The sequence below is a fragment of the Oncorhynchus clarkii genome, chromosome 26, assembly GCF_045791955.1.
Source record: "Oncorhynchus clarkii lewisi isolate Uvic-CL-2024 chromosome 26, UVic_Ocla_1.0, whole genome shotgun sequence".
NCBI classification, from domain to species: Eukaryota; Metazoa; Chordata; class Actinopteri; order Salmoniformes; family Salmonidae; genus Oncorhynchus; species Oncorhynchus clarkii.
The window spans coordinates 22878350-22906137 of record NC_092172.1 but is presented as its reverse complement, the minus strand read 5'-3'; the positions used below and the strand labels follow the sequence as shown (position 1 = coordinate 22906137).

Genomic DNA, 27788 nt, shown 5'->3' with positions numbered 1-27788 from the left:
TAAATGACCGAGGTGGAAATGAATTGATCATTTAAATTAATTGTTACACAATTATAAACGTATTAATTGCAGTATGTTGCTTACTAAAGCAAAAGTGTGACGTTGTGAAATCATTAATATGTAGGTCAATATTAACATACTGTATTCAGCAGATCGTGTGGCAGGTTGTCCGGCAGGGTGCTTACCGAGTGAGCAAGAAAAAGCGGGCTGCTGGTGGCAGGGAGCAAAGGAAGGAAACGTGAGGAATGGCTGAAAGCTGACTGTGTTTTTCTACAGGAAACAAATCAAGAGGGAAACAATAGCAAAAATAACGCACCAAGTGTTTCCCATTTCGGTTGGAGAATTGTATTGAGGCTTCTTATTTTGTCCACGCACGGATCCGTCTGGTTTTCTGATTTAATGGGACAACGAAAACGGAAAAAAGCAAAAGGTGTCGATTTTGTCGTCTGTGTGGACGGGTGATACTTATTTTTATAGGACCAACACTCCACACGGGATGAATATGAGGACACTTAGTGCAAGGTAAACCGCATTGTTTGAGTAAAGAAAATGTCCCAGACTTGACAGGGGTAGTTAAGGATATATGTTTGGTGGGACTGATGCATTAACATGTTATATCCTTGAAGTGGTCGACTACCTATCAATAATAATACGTATTCAAGCTTCTTGGACAAGCCATCACAACCGAGCAGTCACACGAAAAGTAGCCTATATGTCCTTATAAGAGAAACGTAAAGCCATTTTTGCTTAGTCTGAACAGAAGAAAAACATGCGCGTGTTTGTCATCTGGATATTTTTGCGGTTGTTTTCACTACGGGATGGTGCGGCTGGTCAAGGACAATCCACTCCGGCTATTTGTTCGTCCTCATGCAGCTGCGACGAGGACGGAGGCGCCGATTGTTCTGGGAAAGGACTGACCACTGTCCCAACTGGTCTAAGCGCCTTCACCTATTATCTGTAAGTATCAACACATATTGAAACTGTGTAATACAACACGATTAAACCTATAATCAATCTCTCTCCCTGGTTAGGACGTGTTTGTAACGGTAAGGTCGGCCACTACTTACTCGAGAGGGGCACCTCTCCACGTCAGTACTGGAGCAAACTTTTGCACAATGGCTGTCAATTAAGCAAAAATAATCGAGTGCGTTTTTACAACTTTGGGCTGTGGATCAGTTATTCAACTGATAACAAACACATTATTGTGGTTGGTATGAGAGATCAAACACAAAGAATGATGAACAGCCAGAGGAAAAGTAGGCCTTAAAATTAAAGGTTGGTACAGTATATACAGTATTGGCTAGGCAATGGTTGCCAAATGGTTCATGCTGGTCCAAACTCATTCACTTGCTGACCTTTCCTTGATATGACCCCTCTTATACCCTAGTATTTTACTCTACTGAAAAGCATGCAAGCTATAGCATATTCCTTGGCCTGGGACCTGGACTTTCACTTTCTTAGACTACAGCCATGATCTTTTACACTTATATTCAGGGACATGTGGAATAGTAGCCCATCGTCCATGTAAAGTAAGAAGGTCTTAATTTGCTGATTCTTCGGCCTGTCTTGGCTCTGTAGTCTGGACTGACTCTTTGTTGAGATGTAAAGGAATAGAACTATGAAGACATTTTGTGCCTACTGCTGTAAGAAGGCTGAGGTTTGATCCAGCACAGGCATTGACAGAGGGAACCTCATGATGCTTTGGTGTAATCCTTTTAATTTGGCCTTTATAAAATTGGAGATCAGACATTAACAGATCCCAGAAATACCTGCCTGAGACTGTTTATCCTGAATGCGACTCCACTCACCAACTCACATCATGGCAGAGAAAGTGTATGCCTACCCCTAAAAGACAACACTTTGGACACACTTACCCATCTCAGAGACAGTTGTTGTGGTTGGTTTTCTGATATTTGCATTGCATATCCTTTACATATGCATTACATGTCATTTACAAAGTGATGCAGGAAAACTTTTCAAATTCATCTTACAGGGAATTCAGAATTACCCAGAATTCACCCCAGAATTTGTCAGTTCGGTAACACTTTACTGTAATAATTAAGTCTTATTTACTTTCCTTCCAAAGTTTCCTAAGTTGCAATATTGTGGCTCAAGCTATTTATCAACATGGGGAAAATGTGCAATGTTAAATTATTTGTAGACTATATTTTTAACAAAATAAAATGTTCTGAATCTTGTTCAGCAACTGCCGAAAGGAAAAAGCTGTTGTGATCAACACAAAATAACAACTAAACCAAAAGCCATATGACATGGGTCTTTTAGTTAGCCTACAGTTGATTTTAAGGAATGATGACTGTTTCTTTTCTGTATTCCCTGTGATTCCGCCATCATATCTGTCTTTGTCTCTGTACCAAGAAAAGCGAGTTGCTCTGCACTACCTTACTAGAGAGAGAGAGCATGACTAACTGAGGAGAAACTGAGACTGGGACTGCATAGTTAATACATTTCTGGTTAACTAGCCTTAAAGGTTTCACAATGTCTTAGTTAATGATAAACAGAGCAGCCGCCCAAGGGCGTCAAAGGGTCTATGTGTTATTTATTGAAGGTGGACCAAGGAAATGTGCATCCTAATGTGGAAAAGAAGGAAGTATCTGACCTTGAGAAGACTACCCTCTGGGCACACACTGGTTGAATCAAAGTGGTTTCCATGTTGTTTCAATGAAATTACGTTGAACCAACGTGAAGTAGATGTTGAATTGACGTCTGGGCCCAGTGGGTATTGATACAGAACAGTTTCATATCCAAGACTGAATGAGACATTTAAATATATACAATATCACCATCACCTTTATTTACATAACATAAAAGCTGAGGGGTTGGTTTTTTACCTTTGTTTCCACCTAGGTGCCTGAACATTACACCACATGGACTGTAAGTACATTTTATTGACTTCTTGAGTTCATTAATATCCAGCAGAATTGTAGAAATACACACGCTCTAGAGTTGACCCAATAAACTGCCAGTGTTGTTTTGTGGCAGGTAAAATGAAGAGAAACAGTGGTATTTACCAATATGTCAACCTAGACACAGTGTAGTGTATGTATGCTGTTATCAAACATCATGATCTTTTCAGACTTACATGTAAGTTACCAACATATCCCCAAATATTGTATTACAATTGTGATGTCTACTTATTACGATTAGAAGTGTGGGCTTGAAGGCTTCTTGTGCACCTACACTGAGCAAGGGTTAACCAAATGCTTTGTGACAGCTTTTTAGCTCATAACTACGTGATATATTCAGTTCAAGCCCTCAGAGTATTTGACGGGTTGCCTTGGAGCAATTCCACGCTAACAGAGTGATTTTTCACTTTAAAATGTATGTCAAACAAAAACCAATTATTGCAAACAAATGATACAACTCCATGCACAGGGACTACTTAGCAATTTCCTCTGACAATTCAAGTAAATGTGTTTATGTAAAATGTTCAGTGGAAATTGTTAAAAGCGGTCAATCATTGGTTTTTGTTTGAAATACATTTTAAAGTAAAAAATATTTGTCTTTACTGTGGAATTGACCCTTAGTGCAGCTGTCTCTATTTCTCTCTCTTTGTATTTCTCTCTCTCCCTCTCTCCATTCAATGTCTCTTCTCCGTCTCTTAAACTCCCCTTCTTTCCATTCCTTCTGTGTTTTGGTGAGTAGAGAGGTCAGGGGTCATGATGGATTAGTGCGACACATCACAGCTGTAGAAATACTTTTTTTTGTCAGTGTTAATTCACAGGGAGGCTGTGCTGAGCTGGTAATGCTCCTTACAGGAAGTGAGCTAATGTTTGTTTAAAGAACTAAACAACTTTTTCACCTCCATAATGTTCATTTAATCCCAGTTAGCGCTCATCAAAGGTGGAATTACATCCTTAGTACTCTTCTAGAAATATATTTTGGTAACACTTTACATTAAGTTGCTTGTTTGCTGGCATACTAATATATTAATTGGGGTACACATTATCTGCTGTGACGTATAGTGGAAATTATAAGCTTTTTTGCTCAAACAGCAGAAACACAGGGATCAATCAGCAAGACTGGCAAATAGTGAAGCTTTATAAATTGAGTAATGGAAATTACTGAAGGGAGAGATTAATGGACAGAAAGAGACAGTGAAATTGACACACACACACACAGAGAGAGATAATGACAGAAGCAGACAGGTCCAGCAGTCTTACAAGAGACACATTGCAGGCCCTGCTGTCCCCAGAGGTGGGAGAATGGTTTCCCAGAAGGTTGGCTTTGTTTGTGATTTTCCTCCTGCTGTGATTCCATCCAGTACAACCTGCCACCCCATGAATGTACTGAAACTGTTGTACATTGAAGCTGAGAGGAAAATGGAAGGCAGCAGTTCTGTTATGAAGAGAACTTACAGAAATAGGAGCACAAACATTAACTTCATCTTTTGAAAGTCAGGCCCTGGAATTCTGGAATGTCTTCTTAAATTGGAATAGTTTCAGACAGTTATGACTAGACCTGCTCTTGTCCTGCATTTGTAGTTATTTAGAGAGCGTCACTTCAAGTTTTTATTTCATGTGTGGTCATTCTTCAAAATGATTAACCCATATACTTAGTCACAAAATAATATACAGTACTGCCACTTTCCTACAATACTTTAACATTTATGCATCTGTTGATTTACATAATCTTACGGAATTTGACACAGACGGGAATTGGCCTGTGCCCTTTGTTTTATCAGTCCATAAATCAGAGTGTTGGGTTGGCACCAGCCAGCAGCCCAGGGGAAGGGTTGGAGAGGTGGGCTGGGGGGTGGAGCTGCCTGCAGCATGTTGGTGTGTACATTACGTTTTTATTGGCAGCTGAAAATGAGACTCTCCTGCCTGAGGATAACAGGTGGGGAGAAAGAGAAATACGTTCTGGAACCCCCTCACCCTGTACACAAATTTCCCCTCTGACAGATGCGAGTGACGAAAGAACATCTCAGTCTCTTGAGGGCTTGGTGACTGTGTGCGCCCTCTCGCTCTCATGTGTGCGTGCGGGGGGCATGAGGGTTTGGGATAGGAGGGGGTCACTTCTCACATCTCATCTCAATTGAAGTCCTTTCATAGTGTGAACAAGCACAAGTTTAGGGGAGGGAGGGGATAGGGGGACTAATGCCCTTTCGCTCAGTGGGCCAGCTAGCTCACTTGCCATTGGTGCCCTCTATCCATCTTAAGCTGAATGATACTTTTGTTCATGGTCAGCAGAGGTGAAAGGAGCCAGTCACTGGTTCCCGCTCCCAAACAGGATGACTGCAAGATGGTAGAATGTTTACTTCTCTCTCTCCCTCCCCCCTTTTTGCTCTGTCTCTTTCTCTCTCTCCCTTATACACAACTCTCACTCCTTTTTTACTTCTAATCACTTACTCACCTTCACAATTTTTATCCTCTTTTTTCCATAGTCCTCTCCAAATCTCTCATCATCACATTCTCTGTCAATCTCTCTCTCTTGGTTCAATTCAATGTTGTAAATTGGCATAAAAAGCATACATTTGAATAGCAAAATAACTAAGTTTAATGAAAGCCAACGACAACAACTCCCATACCCATATCAATCACTTCTCTCGCTCTGTCTCTCACCGTTTTAGGACTGACATGTTTGCCTTGCAGGCTGGTTGTTTGCACTCTAGCTACAGCGAATCAGTCTCCCCTTGTACCCATGTGGTAAATGCTTGACCTTCTCTGCACTCCCATGGTGGAACACTCTGCCCGTTTGTGTATACAAAGTGCCCTTGTTCCTTTCCAGCATGGCAGCCAGGGAACCTCAGCCATCTTCCTCAATTTTCACTACCTTCACCTCTTTAATCAATAAGAAACAGCCGACTGAGAAAATAGTTACCCATTACTTGCATTTTTTCCCACAACTCTGCTGTCAAGGGACCAGGGGGCTAAAAAGCCAAAGCATTACTGAGTTTGCTTTACTTCTGAGGTAGTCAATGGTAGCAGGTGGTTGGGTTGGTGCCCGGTTTGGCTTCTCTACCTCAACAAATGACGTACCGGCAGGATATCGATTTTCATTCAGATGACATTAGCCGGCTAAATAAACACTGCCAAAAGGTATTGAAGAAGTGAAGTTGTCCTCCTTTTGAAGATCACCTTGGGATTCATGGTACATCTGAACTAAGGATATGCCTCCTTGAAGCATGGCCCTTGCTGAGACTACATCAGATACTTTTTACACTTGCTACCTTCAACGCCCTCCAACTCCTCACCCATAGATCTTCAAAGGACAGACATAGTAACCTTTTTCTCCAAATCTCTATCTTAGTTATCTGCCGTTGTCCTGTCTGTCAAACCTTGCTGTTCTTGGCACGGTAGCTTCCCCTCCCTCTCATGGCTCCATGCCAGCCAGTGTCTGATCCGCCCACACACATACCACATATACACGCCTTGGTTTTGGAGTCGCTTTAAGTTGAATCTCTTTTTGGTCTGCCTTTGCCAAGCAGTGCAATCTTTCCATGTATAGTTCTCTGTCTGTAATGTGGAACTCTGTGGTTGTTGTGTGGCTTTGGTGAGGTCCTTGTCTGGTCTGTGGACAAACACTAGTGGCCTGTGTAATTGTGAGGGGAAAGCTAACTCCGAGCTCAGGTTAAAATCATTCTGACCAAGATTTGTTTCGGATCAAAACGTTGTCAATGAATCAGTGAATTGGGAGCATAAACAGTGTGCAGGCCTTCTTTATTATCCCTCCACCAAAGTATTTTAAGGACGTGCTTATAACCACAAGCTTTTCTAAAACCATGCTCCAACCATCAGAGACCACACAATAAGCAACTAAATAACAAGTATAATTTCTCACTTGCCAGAGACTTGAACAGGGTTGACCTCTTTTTGACCCTCTTACCATGGAGAGATTGTGGATGGCTTTGAGATAATGCTGAGATAATATATTTATTCTCATCTTGCATCATAGCAGATTAATTATTGCTTATTTTTTTAATTGTTTCAAAGGTATAGATTTTGTCTTTGATATTGACCCCAAAAGTGAGTTTAGAAAGGTATCATGTCTTTTAGCAGACATTTTTTTCTGAGTAAAGATGATCTGTGTGTCTCTATTTACAGTGAATTGGCAGTGAATTCCCAGGGAGTTTTAAAGGTGCTCTGTTGAGACTTGACAACAGCCTCTGCTGCCTGCTCCCCATACTTTCCTCTGTTGGATGTCTTTGTTACTGATCTCCTTTTTTTCTGTAGAGAAATCTCGCTTGAGAAGTGAAACTTTTGGCAACTCTTGCTAGAAATGTGATTCTTTCCGTTTCCCACCAAGGCTGATATGAGCCCAAAGTGACACCTTTGCATTATTTGATGTCATGTTGACATTTCATACCCTCAAAACAGTGGGCATGTAACTGTTTTGCTTCAGAAAGAGTGCTGTTTTTTCTATATGTATCACAGCTGTATTTCTATGTAGGATAGGCAGGTCCCCTGATGACTAAAGCAGCTGGGAGGGAGGGTGACAGCATTCACAGATCACCCTTTCATCCTGTCCCTGTGGCTGCCTGCACTCTTGACCATGGCAGCCAACAGCCTGTGGAAGATGGTTACAGAGTGCGGGTGTAGGGGTGCTGTCAGCAAGACAGCAAGACAGAATGTATCCAAAGGAGGGACCACCGGGAAAGCCTTCCAAATAGTGGCCACACAACGCCCCAAGGAGAGTCCGTAGGGGGGTGGATCAAGGTGGAAGCTCCATTGTACAGCGCCTAGAAGGCAATTGGATAAGCTAGGTAACCTGGAGATGGGGAAGATAGATAGCAGGGACGATGAGGGCCTTTGTAGTTAGAAACGTGGGGGGGCGATATTATCCTTTAAGGATCCAAAGTCCTACATGCACACACATGCAAGAGGAGGCCTGGTAGTGAAATTCAAGATTAGCCCTTTTATTATTTTTTATTTTTTTTGCCCCAATTTCGTAGTATCCAATTGTTTCAACTCCCGTACGGGCTCGGGAGAGACGAAGGTCGAGAGTTATGCGTCCTCCGAAACACAACCCAACCAAGCCGCACTGCATCCAACCCGGAAGCCAGCAGCACCAATGTGTCGGAGGAAACACCGTGCCCCTAGCGACCTGGTCACAGAAGTCGCTAGTGCGCGATGAGACAAGGATATCCCTACCGGCCAAACCCTCCCTAACCCGGACGACGCTAGGCCAATTGTGCGTCGCCCCATGGACCTCCCAGTCGCGGCCGGCTGCGACAGAGCCTGGGCTCGAACCCAGAGTCTCTGGTGGCACAGCTAGCACTGCGATGCAGTGCCTTAGACCACTGCGCCACCCGGGAGGCCTAGATTTACCCTTTTTGGGAGTTTCGCTTCATTATCAAAAGCAGGATGTTTTTTCAGTCCTGTTGTGGTTCAACTCTAACATCTGATGTCTATGGACTCCTCTTTGAAACCAATGAATGGATTCCTAATCAAGATGAGAGTGGCCCGAAGTTAAAAGCTACTCTCTGTTGTGGAACACAAGGGAATTGTTATGGTGTCATACCATTTTTGCTGTTTTTTTATACTATAGCCTGTGTCATTTTTATTGGAAGTAAAGATGATCTGTACTAATCTGTTTTAGGATCATTCTAAAAACAGTTTACAATCTTTACTAAACCTGCCTATATAACAATCTCTCATCAATTCCTAGAACTTTAGTTGGATTCGATGACAATTTTTGCCTACGGTTACTCTCTATGTATTACATATGTAAGTCACATACGGAATTAGTCAGGTGGGGAAGAAACGTGAGTGCTCTCTGCATAGTTGTCGTGCTGCTACATGCCTGTCTTTCTCTGCAGTGAGTTGGAAAAGTGAACGTCCCCTGGGCAATATGAGGAAGGTTTCTTCAAGGGTTTACAGTATTGCTGGGGACCTGTTTTGGCCCAAATGAATCATTATACTGCTGGGGAAGATGACAGTACTTCCCCTCTACCAATCTACAGGAAAACCAATGTAACAGTGTTGAAAGCATGCTTCTGAGCAGTTACTTACTAGTTATGCCTCCAAAAAGATACATTTGTTACACACTACCATGGCATCAAACATTATATACTATTTCTGCAATTCTCTGTTGTTGTGTCTTTAGGAGTATAAATCCAGCTTGATTGTTTGAGATTTGAATTGGAATCAGGGCTGTGTTCTGTTTCTAACCTGAGAGAAATACTGATCCACTCATGACACTTGTTGTTTGGGTCCACAGTGACATCAGCATGAATAACATCACAGAGCTGCCGGCATTTGTCTTCAAGAACTTCCCCTATCTAGAAGAACTGTGAGTATTCATCTTTTCTAGTACATTACCCACTACAGTTTGTCACATGCATATGATAATCAGTGGTTTTCAACCACAACAGACCAGTTGTATTATGTGTTTGATCAACAAGTTGCTCAACGAGATATGAAGAACCTTGTAGTTTCTCTTACACCAAAGAGTCATGCCTTGTGTTTTCAGAAAGGGCAAGTTACACCATGATGACTATCAAAAAGTACCATGACTATAGGCTACGTATGATTCCAGAGAACATGTATGTGAGATGCATCACATTCTTTCTTTCATTGTGTTTTCTTTGAGAATTTACAGGGTGGCAACCGCATGTCTCAGTTCTGGGACCCATTCAATGAGCATATCTAATCTTAGAGTGTGTTTGTCATTTTTTTTTTTTTACTCTTGAAATACCCCTCTGTCTGGTTCAGAGCTAGAAGTAAAGATAAGATCTGTCTACCTGATATCAGGTAACATGTGACCCTGAGAATGCAAAATGACCAGCTAACATTATTCTGCTTCTGTGCCCATGTTCTTTTAGCCTGTCTGTGTCTATCATCTCGAACAAGTCTTTGCTCCCTTCTCATCTGAACACTAGGTCTACTTCATCTGCTTTGTCAAAGGGCAATTTACTTTTCATCGCAATGTAAGTGGAGGAATGCAAGGCAGGAAGGAAGAAGGCAAAACAATGGTTTCCATAACAACCTGGCTAAAAAGGCACTCTCGCTGCACTCCACCACTCAACATTACCTTTCAGGCAGGGGCAGGAGTCTCTGCCCAGTGTCATATATACTTAGTGAAACCTGTTCTCTGGGTTCCATCCTGCTCTGGAGCTGAGCAGTAGGCTTGGGAGATACCGTATACCAGGATATTTTTCAAAATACTCTCTATCATTTTCAATACTGTTTAAAAAAAATAGGGTGCGTTTTATTTATTTATTATTATTTTTTATTTCACCTTTATTTAACCAGGTAGGCTAGTTGAGAACAAGTTCTCATTTACAACTGCGACCTGGCCAAGATAAAGCATAGCAGTGTGAACAGACAACATCACAGAGTTACACATGGAGTAAACAATAAACAAGTCAAAAACACAGTAGAAAATAGAAAAAAAAGAGTCTATATACATTGTGTGCAAAAGGCATGAGGAGGTAGGCGAATAATTACAATTTAGCAGATTAACACTGGAGTGATAAATGATCAGATGGTCATGTGCAGGTAGAGATACTGATGTGCAAAAGAGCAGAAAAGTAAATAAATAAGAACAGTATGGGGATGAGGTAGGTCAATTGGGTGGGCTATTTACCGATGGACTATTTACCGATGGACTATGTACAGCTGCAGCTTTTAACTATAAGAAATCCTAAGATGTGTCAAAATGAATTATATCCGGCGGAGGGCTCCAGCTACGCATTTGGTTTGCTAACTTGCAAGCTGAGTGGCTAGATTTCAAGGTCAAGCTTCTTGGTTACAGCAGAGACATTCAATCCCCTCCTGGATCAGGATCCCTGTTGCCTAAATTGTTCTGTACCCCCAAAAAACTAAACAAAAAAACTACTTTTGTTTTGTTTGAATTAGCTCCCCTTGTGTACACTGCCGATAATACCGTATACCCCGGTATGGTACAGAATCGGTATCTCGGTATGAAAATCAGGATACCGCCCAACACTACTGAGCAGCGCTTTAGGGTCTAGCAGTTATTTTCGTGCTTCGGAATGCTGTTTTGTTGACAGCTGTCTAGAGTTTTTAATTTGTGTTTGTTTAGCCTTATCCTTGAAACAAATCATAAGGTTTCATTGAGTGAACTGAGAGGATGGCGTGGTGGTGTTGTCACTGAACCACAGCTCCAGCCCTGAGGGCTTACTGAAAAGAGAGGGGGACATGCCCAGAGAGAAACATTCCCTCTCTGATAGTCACGCAACCCTCCTTCATACACACCTCCCATCCTGAACAAAGCACAACACAGCCTAGCTACCATGCTGACCGATAAAGAGATGTAGGGGAGTCGTCCCCCTTTGTGTTTGTATGTGTTTGTCTGGCTCTGTACACATTTGTCTCCATGAGCGTGTGTTCCTAGTCTCTTTACCTTCTGATGTTGAAGTGTATGTTGTCTACCAGTGAGTTTCTTAGTGAAATAGAATGGTTGTGGGAGTGGTGCTACAGAAGGGAAGGATTTAGTCTTTGCTCAACAAGGCTTAGCACATTCTTCTGCCTTCATCAAAGCCTAGGGGGACGTGTTCTGAATTTGTTGACAGAAAGGGAATGGGTGGGGAGGTTCTTCACCCTGAAACATGAGGGATGTCTTAGCAATTTGTTAGCAGGCCGACGTGTGGTGGCTGGGCCGTAGACATGTGGGCGTTGACCAGCTCCAAGACTGTGGACGTAAAGTTTACAGTACCATATAAATCTGGCAGACACACTAACCACATACAATTTGCACATGAATCCTACTCTGCTTTCAAACCTGAAGCTTTGTTACTTGAGTCCTAGATTAATAATTAATAATTGTCAGTAGTTGGGCTTGCAGTTGCAGCAAACTTAGTGCAAGAGAGTCAACAGGTAGGCTTAACGTATGTGCATGAAACTGGCCCCTTTGACTACAAGTACTTCAACAGCTCATTTACTGCTGGGAAACAATAAAAATGCTGTCAAAAGGAAACAATTCCGTCAATGAATAGTTGATAAAGACGCATGAGAAGCCAAAATGATTTGGGTGTTTGATGGTGAAACGTGTCCTGTGGAATCCTGTGGTTTGAGCCAGAGCCAAGTCAAGTTGTAGAGCATGTACCATTATATAACCTTCCAAATCCAGCCATGTTTGTCAACCACAACAAATGTTATTTTAAACATGGTCTGCCATTGGATCACAGTTGAAGTCTGCCACTAGCGTTTGTGTGTTTAGACTAGAGACCCTGTCATATGATGCTGTCTGGTTGTTATATGATGGACGAAAAGTGTTCGACATCCCTGGAAGTGTGTCCCCGAGTAGGCCCCAGTAAGGGGGTGCGTTGTGGGGTTGTATTAGGGCATGGTGGGAGTTGTTACTCAGATTCCCCAGGCTCTCAGGCTCACACACAGCAGCTATTGGCTGCAGGGGAATCTAATGCCACCCAGCTCAAGTTGCAGAGGGTGATAAATCTGGTACTAATCTCCCAGGCCAGATTTGGTGGAACTATGAGTCTCTGACAGCCCGCCCCCACATGATTATTCACATTGCCAGTTCTTCCTGATATCCTGGCTGGGAGGGAAGGGGAGGTAGACCAGGCCCAGGAGGGGAAACCTAGGCCCAGTCCTAATGTGTCCACTCTCCCCAGAGGGTCTGGTAAAGTGACAAAATGCCGTCGCACTGACACGTCTCTCTGGCACCCCAGGCGTTATGTTATGTTATGTTATGCCTGGTGACACAAACTGGAGCCTGTGGGGTGTTTTCATTTGTTTTTTTGGTCAATGATTTTCAATCTTGTATGTATTAACATTTCAAAGTGAAGCTGTTAAATTGAGAGCTTTGAAAGTTGTACCAACAACATATAGATTACTATATGAATCATTGTTTTCGATGCAATCATGAATTTATCACCATCTTTTTCTCTCTCTCTTCCTCTCTCTCTACCTCAGACGACTGGCAGGAAATGACCTCTCATTCATCCACCCTGATGCTCTGTCTGGACTGCATCAGCTCAAAGTCCTGTTAGTGTGCCACTCATTGGTCCTCCACACACTTGCAACACGTACACACAGACAAACACTCATATAATACCTGTATGTTCTGTGACTGTACATTGAGCCAAGGGTTCAAAGACCAGTACTGGTGAGTGCTCGGGCACAACCCACACAAAATCAAACACACAGACATTCACATGCACACACCTGTAAATAAAACTGGTGAATGAAATACAGGTGAATTAAATAAAACGGAGGTGTTCACTTCCTTCCCAACTAGCGGTTGCCATGTGACGTGTGTGAAGAGGCAGGAAACCAGAGGGCCTGTTCCCCTGGGTCCTAGCCTGCTTTGACGACAGAGACTACTGATAGTAGAGAGGAAGGGAGATAGTCACCATAACCACATTGTGTCCAGTAGAGACTAGAATCCATCACTACATGGACAAGTACTCACATGCCACATAAAAAATACTACAGTTTACTGTTTACTGTAGAATACTACAGTACTTACTGTATTCTGTAGTATACTATACTACACACTGTAGTATCTCTTGATCATGTGTAGTACGAGTAGTATATAATGTTGTAGTATACTGTTGAATACTATAGTATATACTACATAATTATCCACAAAAAAACACTAGTAAATATTGCTGAAATGTCAGTCAGCCAAAACCTTTTTTTTTTACTATATTAAATATTACAGTATTTAATTTGCATATACCCTGCCCATTCCACTCCCCATATCCCAATTTGTGCCACCTGTAAGTGAGAAAAATACATGCCAAGGATAGACCATATACACTGAGTGGACAAAACATTTCCGCGACATAGACTGACCAGGTAAATCCAGGTAAAAGCTATGGCCCCTTATAGATGTCACTTGTTAAATCCACTTCAATCAATGTAGATTAAGTCGATTTTTAAGCCTCGAGACATGGATTGTGTATGTGTGCTAATCAAAGGGTGAATGGCCAAGACAAAATATGTAAGTGAATTTTGAACTAGTTATGGTAGTAGGCGCCAGGCGCACCGGCTTGGGTGTGTCAAGAACTGCAATGTTGCTGAGTTTTTCACGGTCAACAGCTTTTCCAGTGTATATCAAGAATGGTCCACCACTTGAAGGACATCCAGCCAACTTGACACAACTGTGAGACTCATTGGAGTCAGCATCCCTGTGGAACACTTTTGACACCTTGTAGAGTCCATGCCTCGACAAATTGAGTCTGTTCTGAGGACAAAAGAGGGTGCAACTCAATATTAGGAAGGTGTTCGTAATGCTTTGTACTCTAAGTGTATTATGTTCTCTATGGTTATAGAAAAGAGCAGAGGCTCTGAACATTCCGTTCAGACCCCAGTCCTACCTACCTACAGGTTATAGAAAAGAGCAGAGGCTCTGAACATTCCGTTCAGACCCCAGTCCTACCTACCTACAGGTTATAGAAAAGAGCAGAGGCTCTGAACATTCCGTTCAGACCCCAGTCCTACCTACCTACAGGTTATAGAAAAGAGCAGAGGCTCTGAACATTCCGTTCAGACCCCAGTCCTACCTACCTACAGGTTATAGAAAAGAGCAGAGGCTCTGAACATTCCGTTCAGACCCCAGTCCTACCTACCTACAGGTTATGGCAAATTTGCTCTTTTAGTGTTTGTCCAGTATGTTTTGTCAAAGAGAGAGCCCCCCACTTCTATGTCATAGATGATAAAACAAAAACACTTTAGTAAATACTACAGTAATGACCGCAAAAATACTATAGTATAAACTACTGTTTTTTACTACAGTATTTATACTACAGTAAACCGTAAATACTACAGTATACTACAGTATTCAATGTAGTGTTTTTGCAGACTTCAGACTGCAAAAAAACAATACAGTGGGTAAGTCTGTAAAAACACTACAGTGAGTGAATACTATACTATTCCTACCATAGTATACACTAGTATTCTTTAATATGGGATATGCATGCAGACACAAACGTGTGTGCTCAGAGGCATGTTGGTGCGACCACAGTTCAGGTTATAAAACTGTGTTCTCTACCTCAGGATGTTGCAGAATAATCAGCTGAAGACTGTTCCAAGTACAGCTATAAAGAACCTCTACTCTCTACAGTCTCTGTGAGTCCCCCTATCTCTTCACCCATCTGGAATTACACACACACACACACACACACACACACACACACACACACCTTTTAGAGACTTGAAATGGCAAAACTCATGGACATCGCAAGCATAATCATGACATTTACAATGGGAAGCATTCACTCTACAATCCAATTGACCTATTAGCTTCCTCTAGACTGGCCGGCATCATTACACTAACCTTTACACAGCTCACACATAACCATCTGGTTACCATGCTGTCTTTACCCCCCACCACGTTACATTTACCAACAGTGAGACATCATCTATTTATTTATGTGGTTGATTTTTGCCTGTATGGGTTTGAAAGGGATGTGTGTGGGTTATGTTTCCTAGACACCGCAGGGCTCTCCAGTGCGGCAATTTTAATTATTGCTGTGTGACCTGGAATTTTAATTCAGGTACCAGTATGCCTAGAAAAATTAAGGATTCTAGCTTTAATACCTCAAATATTTTTCATTGTGCTCCTAAATGTCTTTGTGTCCGCCTACATTTTTCAACTTAGGCGCGCACATGTGCTCCTTGTAAAAATGGTCCGCGTAGAACCCTGCACTGGTTTCCAAATCCCCAGCTCCTCAGCGTCTCTTTCCTTTCACTTTAACTTAGTGACTCTGTGTGACTACTGCATGTCACGACGAGGGACTATGACTGAGCATTACTCCATCTTTGTTTCCCTGTGCCTCTTTTGACTGACTGTGAATAGTGTAGGATGAGTTCCAGCTGGAAGCCTGGTCCGGGACATGCTGAAAATCCCGCTTTCTGCCATTTATCACCTCTCCAGATCCTTTCCCTCAGTCCCACGTTTTCCCTCTTTTTTTCCTTCTCTTTTTTTTTGCAGGAGTCTTCTCTCTTAGGGGCTAAGGTCTGTAGCTGAAGTAATATGTTTTGGCAGAGCCTAGCTGGGTTTGTATAATGCCTTTGAGAGTTAGCTGTCAATCATCGTGCCTTTCTGCTTCCAACACAGACTCGTAGGGATTTTAGAGGGAGAGAGAGATATGGAGTCATGGAGGTGGAAAGAGAGCGAGGGAAGAGGAGATTGAAACTTTGAGGGAGTCTGTGAAGGGAAGAGCAGAATTACAAAGGGATAGAGCTTTTGTTGTGAGGGAGAGAGTGAACGTTGTGATACTACATTAAGGAGCAGGTTTCATGAATGAGGAACAGAATGTGCAGCACCAGCCAAATACAAAACTAGTAGAAACCTTGAGTGTAGAACAAAGATATTTAAAACCTTTTGATTGTAGTCCTCACCAGTGCAGTTTAAATAGTTAGAAATAAATGCAGAATATTTACAAGAGTAATGAAATTCCAATTTGTATAGTAACGCCATACTTTCTATACATACGTTATAATGTAGTTGTAACGGTTTTCCTCCTCTTCTGAGGAGGAGTAGGAAAGATCGGACCAATGCGCAGCGTGATAAGTGTCCATATTTTAATGAAATATATCCGAACACTGAATACAAAAGAACAAGAGAAATAAATGAAAACCTAAACGGTTCTGTATAGTATAACACAGACACAGAAAACAACTACCCACAACCCATAGTGGGAAAACAGGCTGCCTAAGTATGGTTCTCAATCAGAGACAACGATCGACAGCTGCATCTGATTGGGAACCATACCAGGCCAAATACAGAAATTCAAAACCTAGAATACGAAACATAGAATGCCCACCCCAACTCACACCCTGACCAAACTAAAACAGAGACATAAAAAAGGTCAGGACGTGACAGTAGTAGGCTATCCAATGGCTCATTCAAATATTTGCAGTTGATAAGATTAAGGGCAATGGAAAGCTGTTAAAAATGGAAGACCGTAGTGTTAATGTTTTTCTACTGAGGCAATAGAAATACCTCATAAATACCATTCCTTACATGGCCCTTGATTCCCTGTCTCTCTCTCTCTCTCTCTCTCTCTCTCTCTCTCTCTCTCTCTCTCTCTCTCTCTCTCTCTCTCTCTCTCTCTCTCTCTCTCTCTCTCTCTCTCTCTCTCTCACTATGTTATGTGCTGTATCAATATGAAATGTCCTCAACGTGAGAATGTTAATGGTGGTGAATGTATGACAGGATTCACATATTGGTGTGACATAACTAGTGAGATAAAGGTTTCTAAAATCTCTTTCCCCCCCCCTCCCTCTGCAGACGTCTGGATGCCAACCACATCACGACGGTGCCTGAGGATAGCTTTGAGGGCCTGCAGCAGCTCCGCCACCTCTGGCTGGATGACAACAGCCTGACTGAGGTCCCAGTGGGCCCCATGAGACACCAGGCTAACCTGCAGGCTCTCACCCTGGCACTCAACCGCATCACCCACATCCCCAACAATGCCTTTGCCAACCTCTCCAGTCTGGTGGTGCTGTGAGTGCTGCAGATTTATCTATTCCAGATCTGGGTTCAAATACTATTTTACATCTTTCAAATACATTTAGCGTTTACTCTAGTCTCTCTGGAGTGCAAGAGGGGCAGGGTTTGGACTCCTTGTGATTATTCTATTGGTTCCATTGTGCCAGGCAAGCTCAGTAAACTCAAGATAGTATTTAAACCCATGTCTGAACTATTCAAGTCAAAACAGAGGATCTGTTCTGTGCTCCTTCCCATAGGGGAGAGTTTGGGGGGTTCAACTCATTGGTAGTATACTGTAGATTCAGATGTAGCACAGACATTAGATATTTTTGGTGGAGATTTACATCTGTTGGAAGAAGAAAATGTAGGAATCATGGGTAATAGAATATAACTTTTATTATGAAAGACAGTTACATGTAACTATTGAAATATTTTTAAACAAAGTGTCAAAGGAACTAACCCTCAGATTACACTTCTCTACCATTCAAACAGTGCAGATGTTCAAATCCATTCCACTCCAAGTCAAATTAAATTCTCAGTTAAATACATCAACATACTGTATGAAGCCATCACTTACTGTGGAATGCCCCTACAAACACAAACACACGCATGCACACATGTGCACGCGCACACAAACGCACGCGCGTGCACACACACACACACACACACACACACACACACACACACAAGAAAAATGCTATTGCTGCAGGGCCCAGTTGGAGGGAAAAAGGACAGAGCTGTGTCCCTAGTGGCTGGCAAGAATAAACAGGAAGAAAATACCTTGAATCCGTCAGGCTTCGACACACCAGCACTCACAATGATACCTGACTTACCAATCACTGTGGTCTCTGGTGATAGCTGCAGAGGACATTTACCTTATGAATAGATTGAATTGGGTCTTACTATCAGGCAGGGAGTGTGGGAGATGTGAAAAGTGCTGCGTTGTTCATCCACAAAGGATGGGATGCCATGTGGCAGATTGAGCATTTTGTTTTATGTGTGTTGTATGTCACTAAGAATAGCTATATTATATCCTGCTTAAAAACCCAGACAGGTGACCTCTCGAGTGGCGCAGTGGTCTAAGGTACTACATCGCAGTGCTAGCTGTGCCACTAGAGATTCTGGGTTCGAGTCCAGGCTCTGTCGCAGCCGGCCGCAACCGGGAGACCCATGGAGTGGTGCACAATTGGCCCAGCGTTGTCAGGAGGGTTTGGCTGGCACTAGCGACTCTTGTGGTGGGCCGGCTGCAGTGCACGCTGACACGGTCGCCAGGTGTACGGTGTTTCCTCCGACACATTGGTATGGCTGGCTTCCGGGTTAAGTGGGCGTTGTGTCAAGAAGTAGTGCGGCTTGGTTGGATCGTGTTTCGGAGGATGCACGGCTCTCGACCTTCGCCTCTCCCGAGTCCATACGGGAGTTGCAGCGATGAGACAAGACTAACTACCAATTGGATACCATGAAATTGGGGAGAAAAGGGGGGAGGGGGATATATATATAATAAATAACCCAGATGGATCCCTATTAAAACCTCCCTGCATGTTCAATCACACAGACTAGATATCCTATACATGTTCCTTCTGTTGTCCCTTTTGGCTCGTCTGCAACAGTGAAGTCTATTTGGAGCCGGGAATGGAATATAAATTTATCCTTTATCTTCCAGGCATCTGCATAATAACAGAATTAAGGAGATTGGGGAGAGCTGCTTCACGGGGCTAGAGAACCTAGAGACGCTGTAAGTGCATTTGAATACAAACTCATTAACAGTGTGTATGAGCCACTCACCTCCCCAAACACACACCCAGAGCAGCCGGGACGTTAGTGTGTATGAGCCACTCACCCCCCCACACACCCAGAGCAGCCTGGACGTTAGTGTGTATGAGCCACTCACCCCCCCACACACACCCAGAGCAGCCGGGACGTCAGTGTGTATGAGCCCCCTCCCCCACACACACACCCAGAGCAGCCGGGACGTCAGTGTGTATGGCCCCCCCCCACACACACACACACACACCCAGAGCAGCCGGGACGTCAGTGTGTATGAGCCCCCCTCCCCCACACACACACCCAGAGCAGCCGGGACGTCAGTGTGTATGGCCCACCCCCACACACACACACACACCCAGAGCAGCCGGGACGTCAGTGTGTCCACTTCCTCCTGTAATTGCTCCAGGATAAATGGAGCGGAGTCCATGATGGCTATCTGCACTACCCTCCCATTGTTCGCTTCCTCCCGGGTCGCCAGCCTGAACAGTGACACAACATCTTTAGTCCGGAGGGGACAGAGACATTCTGACCTATGGTTTAACAGCAGCCATATTAGACGTACCATGGCTGTTACAATTATTTTTGCAGTGTCACACTCACTCACAACGTTGACACTGATAAAGCATAAAGATAATTGTCTTACTTACTATAGGAGCCTACCTTATATTATGAGCACTCCAGTCTGTCATGGGAACGACAGTACACTTGGCTATTTTATAGTGTAGTGCCTGAAACTGGAAGATCAATATTTTACTATCGTTAAGGTGACCGTATGTTTGCACAGCACTGCTAGTGAATGGTTACAGTATGATTGAGTGTGCTGTGGTATGTGGTGTAATGATTATGAAACTCCCTGCTCCTTTTGGCCCCTCAGGGATCTTAACTTCAACAACCTGATGACCTTCCCAGAAGCAATCCAGGCACTGCCCAAACTGAAGGAGCTGTGAGTACTGTCCCATGACAAACACATGCACACACACACACAGTCACAAATGGAAGCACACGCACACGCGCCCGTCACTGACACACAGGGATGCACATGGGTACACAGATTCCCTTTGTGAGATTTTTCAAATCTGAAATGTCAACTTTGAGTGATTAGGTTGATTAGTCAGTAAGTGACATGTGGCCTAGAGGTGTTATCATTTTCTGCAAAAAGAGGAGACCCCTGGTCTTTTCTCCAGTGTAACTGTGGTTGCGTGCAGGCTGCAGTGTTTTTGTAGAAATGTGAGCTGTTGATGTGTCTCAGTGGAACTGTGAACCTTGGCAGGGGAAGCTGAGAGATTAATGATGGGGTCTGACTAGTGCCCCCAAGAATACACTCCTCTATCTGTTTTCCTTTCCTTTGTTGCTCTCCTCTCCTGTCTGTCAGCGCTGTAGTAGAGAGAGAAGCTGTCTTAATGTTCCTGTACAATGGTTTCTTGATCCCTTGAACTTGTGATGGATATAAGGGACCTGTCTACTAGATAAAGACGCAGGCACCTTAGGTACATTACCTGGCCTTTGTTTTCACAGTATCACTGGGACATCTTGAACAATAGATCATGACTTCACAACGTTTCATGTGGACAGTAACAACTGTTCTCCAGATGGTGTCCTTTCATATTTCTGATGGAAAAACAATATTGAACAGATATGGAATTGACCATGTTTTATGACAGCAGTATAGATTAATTAGCAGTAAAACCTTCAGGCAAATAATTGACATGCACTAGATTGAAAGATGCCATCTAATGGTGAAAACTGGAATTAGCCACATTAAGTGCAGAAATCAGGAAGCTGTAGCACACAGAAGTTGTGCATACAGAATTAGTGGTCATTTACATATTGGCAACTATAACAGTTTACTTCATTTGGACCTCTTGCTTTTCCTAATCACAATTTGTATCTTTTTCAGCTGTTGCAACTGTATCGTTGCATATTTAATATTCCACCTTCATCCCAAAGATTGTGGTTAGAATAATTGTTTCACTGTGTATATTTTCATTTTCCTCCAGTGGATTTCACAGCAACGACATAGCAGCCGTACCTGAGGGAGCCTTCCACAAGAACCCTTTGCTCCGCACCATGTAAGACCATACTTCAAAGCCAGTCCTACTGTCAACAAATACTATAGAATAGAACCTTAAGCCTTCACACATTCATGTACTAGCACAGTGTTCCCCAACTCTAGTCCTCCAGTACCTCCAACGGCACACATTTTGGTTGTAGCTCCAGTCAAACTCACCTGATTCAACTCATTGAGTGCTTGATGATTAGTTGACCAGTTGAATCAGGTCTGCTTGTCCGGGGCTACAAAATATGTGTACTGTTGGGGGTAGTCCAGGACAGGAGTTGGGAAACACTGTACTAGTATGTACAGTTTATCATATTTACACACATAACTGTCTCAGTGACTGACTGACTGACTGACTGACTGACTGACTGACTGACTGACTGACTGACTGACTGCACCAAGCTGGTAATATAGTGATTGACTGACTGACTGACTGACTGACTGACTGCACCAAGCTGGTAAAATAGTGACTGACTGACAGCACCAATCTGGTATAGTGACTGACCATGGGCCCTAGAAGATATTTGTCCAGAAGATGGTGCCATTCTCGCATAGTAAATTAGTTTACTGTCAGTGTCCTCTTCTCTTATCCTCCCCAGCCACCTGTATGACAACCCCCTGTCCTTTGTGGGAACTTCAGCCTTCCAGAACCTGTCTGACCTGCACTCCCTGTAAGTCCCTGTCCATATCTGTTGGAAAGCCAAGTCTGGTACTCTGAGCATTGTATTCATAGTGTGGTAAGGATCTCTGAATTAACTGCTTTACAATAACAGTGTATGAAATCACCTTGTGATACAATACACTGGATATCGCTGGTGCTCAGGTGCTTTTTTCATACCATGATCTAATGTTACGAGTGGACAGTTATTCCGACTAAAGTTAGTCTCTGGTCTGTCATACTTGTTTGTGTTCTAACCCTGTGAGGTATGTGTTTCAGGATGCTACGTGGAGCCAGTATGATGCAGGATTTTCCCTGTCTCACTGGGACTAACAACCTGGAGAGTCTGTGAGTACACAATACAGCAGATGCTTTACATCAACATACACAACTGACACTGACCAACAATGTTAGAATGAATGTGTTCGTGTTAGACAGATTGTTAGTGATTAGATTTTTTTCTGCCTTGTTTGAGGTTAAGTGAGACCGTTTGTCAGTGGTAATTAAATCAGCGTGTTTCTTTCTCAGTACTTTGACAGGCACAAAGATTGCTGCCGTACCGGTTGAGCTCTGTGAGGATCTCAAGGTGCTGCGGACTCTGTAAGTATCCCCAACCTCACCTCTCTCACCCTTATCCTACCTTATTAATCTTTCACATAAATGCTGGTGACATTCCAGATTACATTATTTCATCCTTTTGCCCATCAGAGACCTGTCCTACAATGAGATTGAGGAGCTGCCTTCCTTCCAGGGCTGTCTAAAGCTGCAGGAAATGTGAGTACGGTATATTGTTGGGAATGTGAGCAAGAGCACAAACACATTTTTAAACATTACACTCAAGATAACCCCCATCGTCTATCTTTTTCTGAGTGTATATATTATGTGTTCTGCCCTAATTATAGAAGCCTGCAGCACAACCACATCCAACAAATCGACAGGGACACATTCCAGGGTCTGTCTGCCCTGCGCTTGCTGTGAGTACACACACACACCCACACACACACACACACACACACACACACACACACACACACACTCTCACACACACTTGAAGCCTATAGTATCTTGAGGCTTAAAGGTGAAGGGCCTAAGTAGATCTCATTGGAAATTAACTCAGTTCTGCTTTCACTAGCTCATGCCAGAGGCTAATTTAAAAAAGCATGCTTAATTTGCTGCCCTGATTCTGAACACATCATTAAGTAATTTTCTTTACTACAGGGACCTGAGTAGAAATGAAATGAAAACCATCCACAGAGATGCTTTCCTCTATTTGACGGTGCTAACAAACCTGTGAGTAGAACACTGTTCTGTGGTAAAAACTAAATCCGTTCTCATACAAGTCATGATAACAAATACATTACTGTTTAAACAAATGTGTACATATGCTAGTAATGTGTTCCAGGAATGTATGTATGCTAATATGTCCTGTTTGTTTTAGAGACCTGAGCTTTAACTCGCTGACCAGCATTCCAACAACTGGACTGAGTTCACTGAACCAACTGAAACTCACAGGAAACCTGCAGATGAAAAATGTATTTACTGCAAAGAGCCTCCCCAAACTCAGGTCAGAATCCCAGTAATTCATCCAAATGACCTCACACTGTCCTGAACTAGATGTGAACTCACTGTAGTGCCAAACCCAATTCACTTACAGTAACTAAACTTAAGTCCAACTGTGAGGTTGGGGTCATGCAACACTTTGAATGATAATGGTCCTATTGTGGTCTACAGGTCAGTATCAGTTCCCTATGCTTACCAGTGCTGTGCATTTGTGGGATGTGATTCTTCAACAACTTCCACCGATGAGGAGGACATCAAGAAGGTTACAGGTAAAATATGTCGTCATGACTGGTGATTAGACCACTCTTGGAATAAAAACAAGTATTATTCAGAGGAGGGATAAAAAGTATATTGAAATTGATTAGCTAATTAATCTTTGTGTTCTAGGTGGAGAAGAAGTGGAGAGGATATCGATGGTCATGCACTGCTCTCCCTCTCCAGGTAAACCACTGTCACTTTATTGTCATCTACAGCATTGAATTCGGTACATCATCACATCTCTTACTAACTGAAGGCTGACTCTGTCTCTCTCCTCCAGGAGCCTTCAAGCCCTGTGAGCACCTCCTGGGCAGCTGGATGATCCGTCTGACTGTGTGGTTCATCTGCCTGGTGGCCCTGATCTTCAACACTCTGGTGCTGGCAGCCACCTTCTCCCACCGGGCCTTGGCCCTCTCCCCTGCCAGGCTGCTGGTTGGCCTCCTGGCCCTCACCAACCTGCTCACTGGGGTCTATGTGGGGGTGCTCACTGTCCTGGATGCTGCCACCTGGGGCTCCTTTGCTGAGTTTGGGGTCTGGTGGGAGACGGGGGTGGGCTGCCGGGCAACAGGGGCCCTGGCGGTGTTGTCCTCAGAGTGGGCTGTGCTGCTGTTGCCCCTGGCGGCTGTGGAGCGCAGCGTGGCGGTGAGGGCGCTCCTGGGGAAGGCCATCTCACCCAGGAGGAGCAGCGAGAGGGGGGTCGGGGACCGACGCTTCGCCCTGGCGGCTGCTCTCCTGGGACTCCTGGCGGCTGCAGCAGCCTGCCTACCCCTCTTCAGTACCAGCGACCCTTCAGCCTCCCCTCTCTGTTTACCCTTCTCTGGCGGTGAGGGCCCTGCGCTGGGTGTCACTGTGGCCCTGGTGCTTCTCAACGCTCTGGCCTACCTGTTCACAGCAGCAGTGTACACCCAGCTGTACTGTGGCTTGGGCAGGGTGGAGCTAGCAGACCAGGAGCAGGCAGGGGCCGTACGCCACGTGGCATGGCTCATATTTACCAACTGCATCTTCTTCTGCCCTGTTGCAGCCTTCTCCTTCGCCCCTCTACTGGCCAGGTCTGGCACCGCAGGGGGCCCTGAGATCGCCAAGTCCATCACGCTCATCTTCTTCCCCCTACCGGCATGCCTTAACCCCGTGCTCTACGTTTTCTTCAACCCCGCCTTCCGGGAGGACTGGCTGCGGCTGCGGGGCCATGGAGCTGTGGCCCGGGGGGTGAAGGCTGGGCAGTGTGCAGGGGGCTCTGGGGTCGTGGATGGGGACGGAGACTCCTCCACACGGCTGGGCTATGACTGTGGGGTGTACTTCCAGCTCTGTGGGGAAACAGGCATGTGTGAGCGCTGCCAGGCGGCTCTACATGCCAGGACCTCTTCCTCCTCATCATCAGTCTGCAGACATTTGGTAAAGTCCCACAGCTGCCCTACCCTCTCAGCCGGTGCGGCAGTGGGCCAGCGTACGGAGGGATACTGGGCAGACAGTGGCACCCTCTCTGCCCAGTCAGAGTACGCTGACGAGGGGGACTCGTTTGTGTCCGACAGTTCAGACCAGGTGCAGGCCTGTGGACGTGCCTGCTTCTGCCAGAGCCGAGGGCTCCCTCTGGTCCACTACGCATACAACATACCTCGCATCAAAGACTGAGAAACTCTTCAGCTGTGTGTGTGCATCTGTGTTTGTTTGTGTGTGTGTGCGTGTGTGTGTGTTGGACACTATAACAAAAAGAAAGGTTTGTGATACACAACAAAACATGTGCAGGGTTCCTGCACACAAATCATTCAGGAAGCACTTCTTTAATCACTGTGTGAACCAGACTTAACCGTCACAAAAAGGGAATCTGGCATTAAATGAGACTTCTTTGAGACCTGAGACTTTTGGTCAACTCTTGTTTTGCCCTTCAGGATTTACAACTGATTCCTGTGTGTGATAACACCAAACTGTCTGTCAAATATGTAACCAAAGAGGAAACCTTGCCACCAGTGCCTGCTTCTTGGTTTAGAGCAAACTCATTGTCAAGGTGTTACAAGCCTGAATTCATCTGTCACGTCTCTTGCTAAGGCAAGGGTCTATGTGCCATCCTTTTGTAGTTTGTTTTGTGTTATATGTATATTGTGTTTATATGTTGTGATTCCCTGGTCTGTCGACTTTAAAGCCTTGCCATAATCGCTATTCATTTGTATATGTAGCAAATGTAATCATAATCCTCATTCTAGGGTTGTTTTTCATATGAGAATGTAACTGAAAGGAGAATTGTATGGAAGCGGCTTTAAATTAAGGGGTACTGACAATGTGTTAAATATAATCTGACAGCTGCATTTTCAGCCCTCCCTTTGTGAGCCAACTGAATCTGTTCATGTATCTTCACATGCCCTGTATTCATTCCTCAAGAGTACAAGTCCAATGACTTAAATGTTTATTATCTTTGACAATAAGTGTCAACAATTCTTCCTCGCTATGAGTGATAAAGTCTTGGATGTCACGTGGGAATGGAAGAGAGCACTGTTTTATCAACAGTCTTACCAGGTTGTTGTGGAGAGTTTTATGACTTTGTTTTGTCTCTTGGACTGAAAATCATTTAGTTGAACTGTGCTTTACCCCCAGGGTCGTTCTAATTTATTGCTTAAAGAGGAGCAGAATGTCTGGGCCATGGACAAGGTTATTTCAGGTGCCAGGAAGTTGGCTTTGAAAGGTGAGTGCAGCATGTACCAAGTGCAAGCTAAGCCTCTGGTGCTGAATGTTGATGGCACACAAAGACCTTCATTTCTGGATTGTTCTCTGAGACAGATCGCATTAGAGTAAAATATATATATTTTTTTCTTCTCTTAAAATGGACATAATTGTTACTCACAACCCATTAATTATGATCAAGATGCACACAATCCCACAGCTCAGCAGTGTTGCCAGTGTAATGGATATCATGGTGTATGTTATGATATAATAACAACATATAATGTTTCACTATGAAACATTTTATTGGATCAGGTTTGACTGTAGGGGAATATCTGTTTGATGTGCACGAGCATGACTTTGCGTATAGGGCCTGCACCATACCACACCCTAGGAGCCTGTATCCACATGTGTAATTCATGTGAGCGCTCAGGAAATTAGGCAATGTAGGGAAGCCTAGACTCCCCTCAACACTTTGTTAATGTGTCCATATTATCAAGCTCATTGGCTATTGAAATTATATCACACATTTTCTTATTTTTGAATGGATTTGTCAATGTTTTGACTGAGTGTAATTTTAACCCCAACCAACTGTCCAGATTGTATTGGAGATGTTTGAAGCCCGTACATGCAAATTCCAAATCGGTGTGTATTGCTGTCTGATTATCCATATTTAAATAATTTTTGATAGAAAAACCAATAATCAAGAATGGGATGGATTGTCTAACCACGGAAGCTACCTCTTCTACTTTAGTGGCTACCAGCGGTGCTTTGTAAGGTGTGTGTTCTTATGCTATTGATATTTTGTTATTTTGGTTTGAACTGTAGGCTTTGTTTGTAAATACATCGTTGTACAGGGTCACTGAATTTAAGTAATGCTTTTAGTGGGAGGAATGTACAGTATGTACTGTATACTGTGATTTTTGTAAACCAAACTATATAAAACCATTTGCTTAAAAAAACAATGCTTTATCTACAAGATTTCTGACACACACACTTTCACTCATGCTTAAAATGTATTTGCCCCACGGTGGCACACAGTTGAGTTGGACTGATTTCGACCTTGTCAGGACGGTCAGTGTTTTTCTTTGCCTACAGTGTTAGGTTCTGTCTGACTGACTGACCATAGTGCCACTCAAGGGTGCTGTTGAAATTGTCAAGGCTGTAAATGTCCCACAGGGCACTGGCACCTCTCCCAATTGGCTCATCTGGCTGAGTTTCAAATCAAATTGTCACATACACATGGTTAGCAGATGTTAATGCGAGTGTAGCGAAATGCTTGTGCTTCTAGTTCCGACCATGCAGTAATATCTAACAAGTAATCTAACCTAACAATTTCACAACAACTACCTTATACACACAAGTGTAAAGGAATTAATAAAAATATGTACATAAAAATATATGAATGAGTGATGGCCGAATGGCATAGTTTGTTCATAGTATTGTTTAAAGTGG

At 43.6% G+C, this 27788-nt stretch overlaps 1 protein-coding gene across 2 annotated transcripts; it reads left to right on the top strand.

Moving 5' to 3' along the window:
* Positions 1-162: 162 nt before the first annotated feature.
* LOC139384433 (leucine-rich repeat-containing G-protein coupled receptor 4-like) lies at positions 163-27298 on the top strand. 2 transcript variants are annotated; one of them, XM_071129198.1, is made up of 19 exons: positions 452-957; positions 2866-2892; positions 9181-9252; positions 12858-12929; positions 14946-15017; positions 17185-17400; positions 19046-19117; positions 20024-20092; positions 21147-21218; positions 21805-21876; positions 22143-22211; positions 22392-22463; positions 22572-22637; positions 22766-22837; positions 23082-23153; positions 23302-23427; positions 23595-23692; positions 23811-23864; positions 23962-27298. In XM_071129198.1, exons 1-19 carry the CDS (start codon positions 770-772, stop codon positions 25308-25310), a joined length of 2910 nt encoding a protein of 969 aa, XP_070985299.1. In that variant the 5' UTR covers positions 452-769; the 3' UTR covers positions 25311-27298. The 2 variants fall into 2 exon arrangements, with proteins under 2 accessions (XP_070985300.1, XP_070985299.1); XM_071129199.1 differs by lacking the exon at positions 2866-2892 and having other exon boundaries at positions 163-957.
* Positions 27299-27788: the final 490 nt, after the last annotated feature.

Excerpts from the sequence above, each read along its gene's own strand:
- LOC139384433 (XM_071129198.1), top strand. The coding sequence starts at position 770 with ATGCGCGTGTTTGTCATCTGGATATTTTTGCGGTTGTTTTCACTACGG. Across the intron at positions 21,219-21,804 it reads AACCCTTTGCTCCGCACCAT|CCACCTGTATGACAACCCCC; the intron begins GTAAGACCATAC and ends TATCCTCCCCAG. Across the intron at positions 22,838-23,081 it reads CTGTCTGCCCTGCGCTTGCT|GGACCTGAGTAGAAATGAAA; the intron begins GTGAGTACACAC and ends TCTTTACTACAG.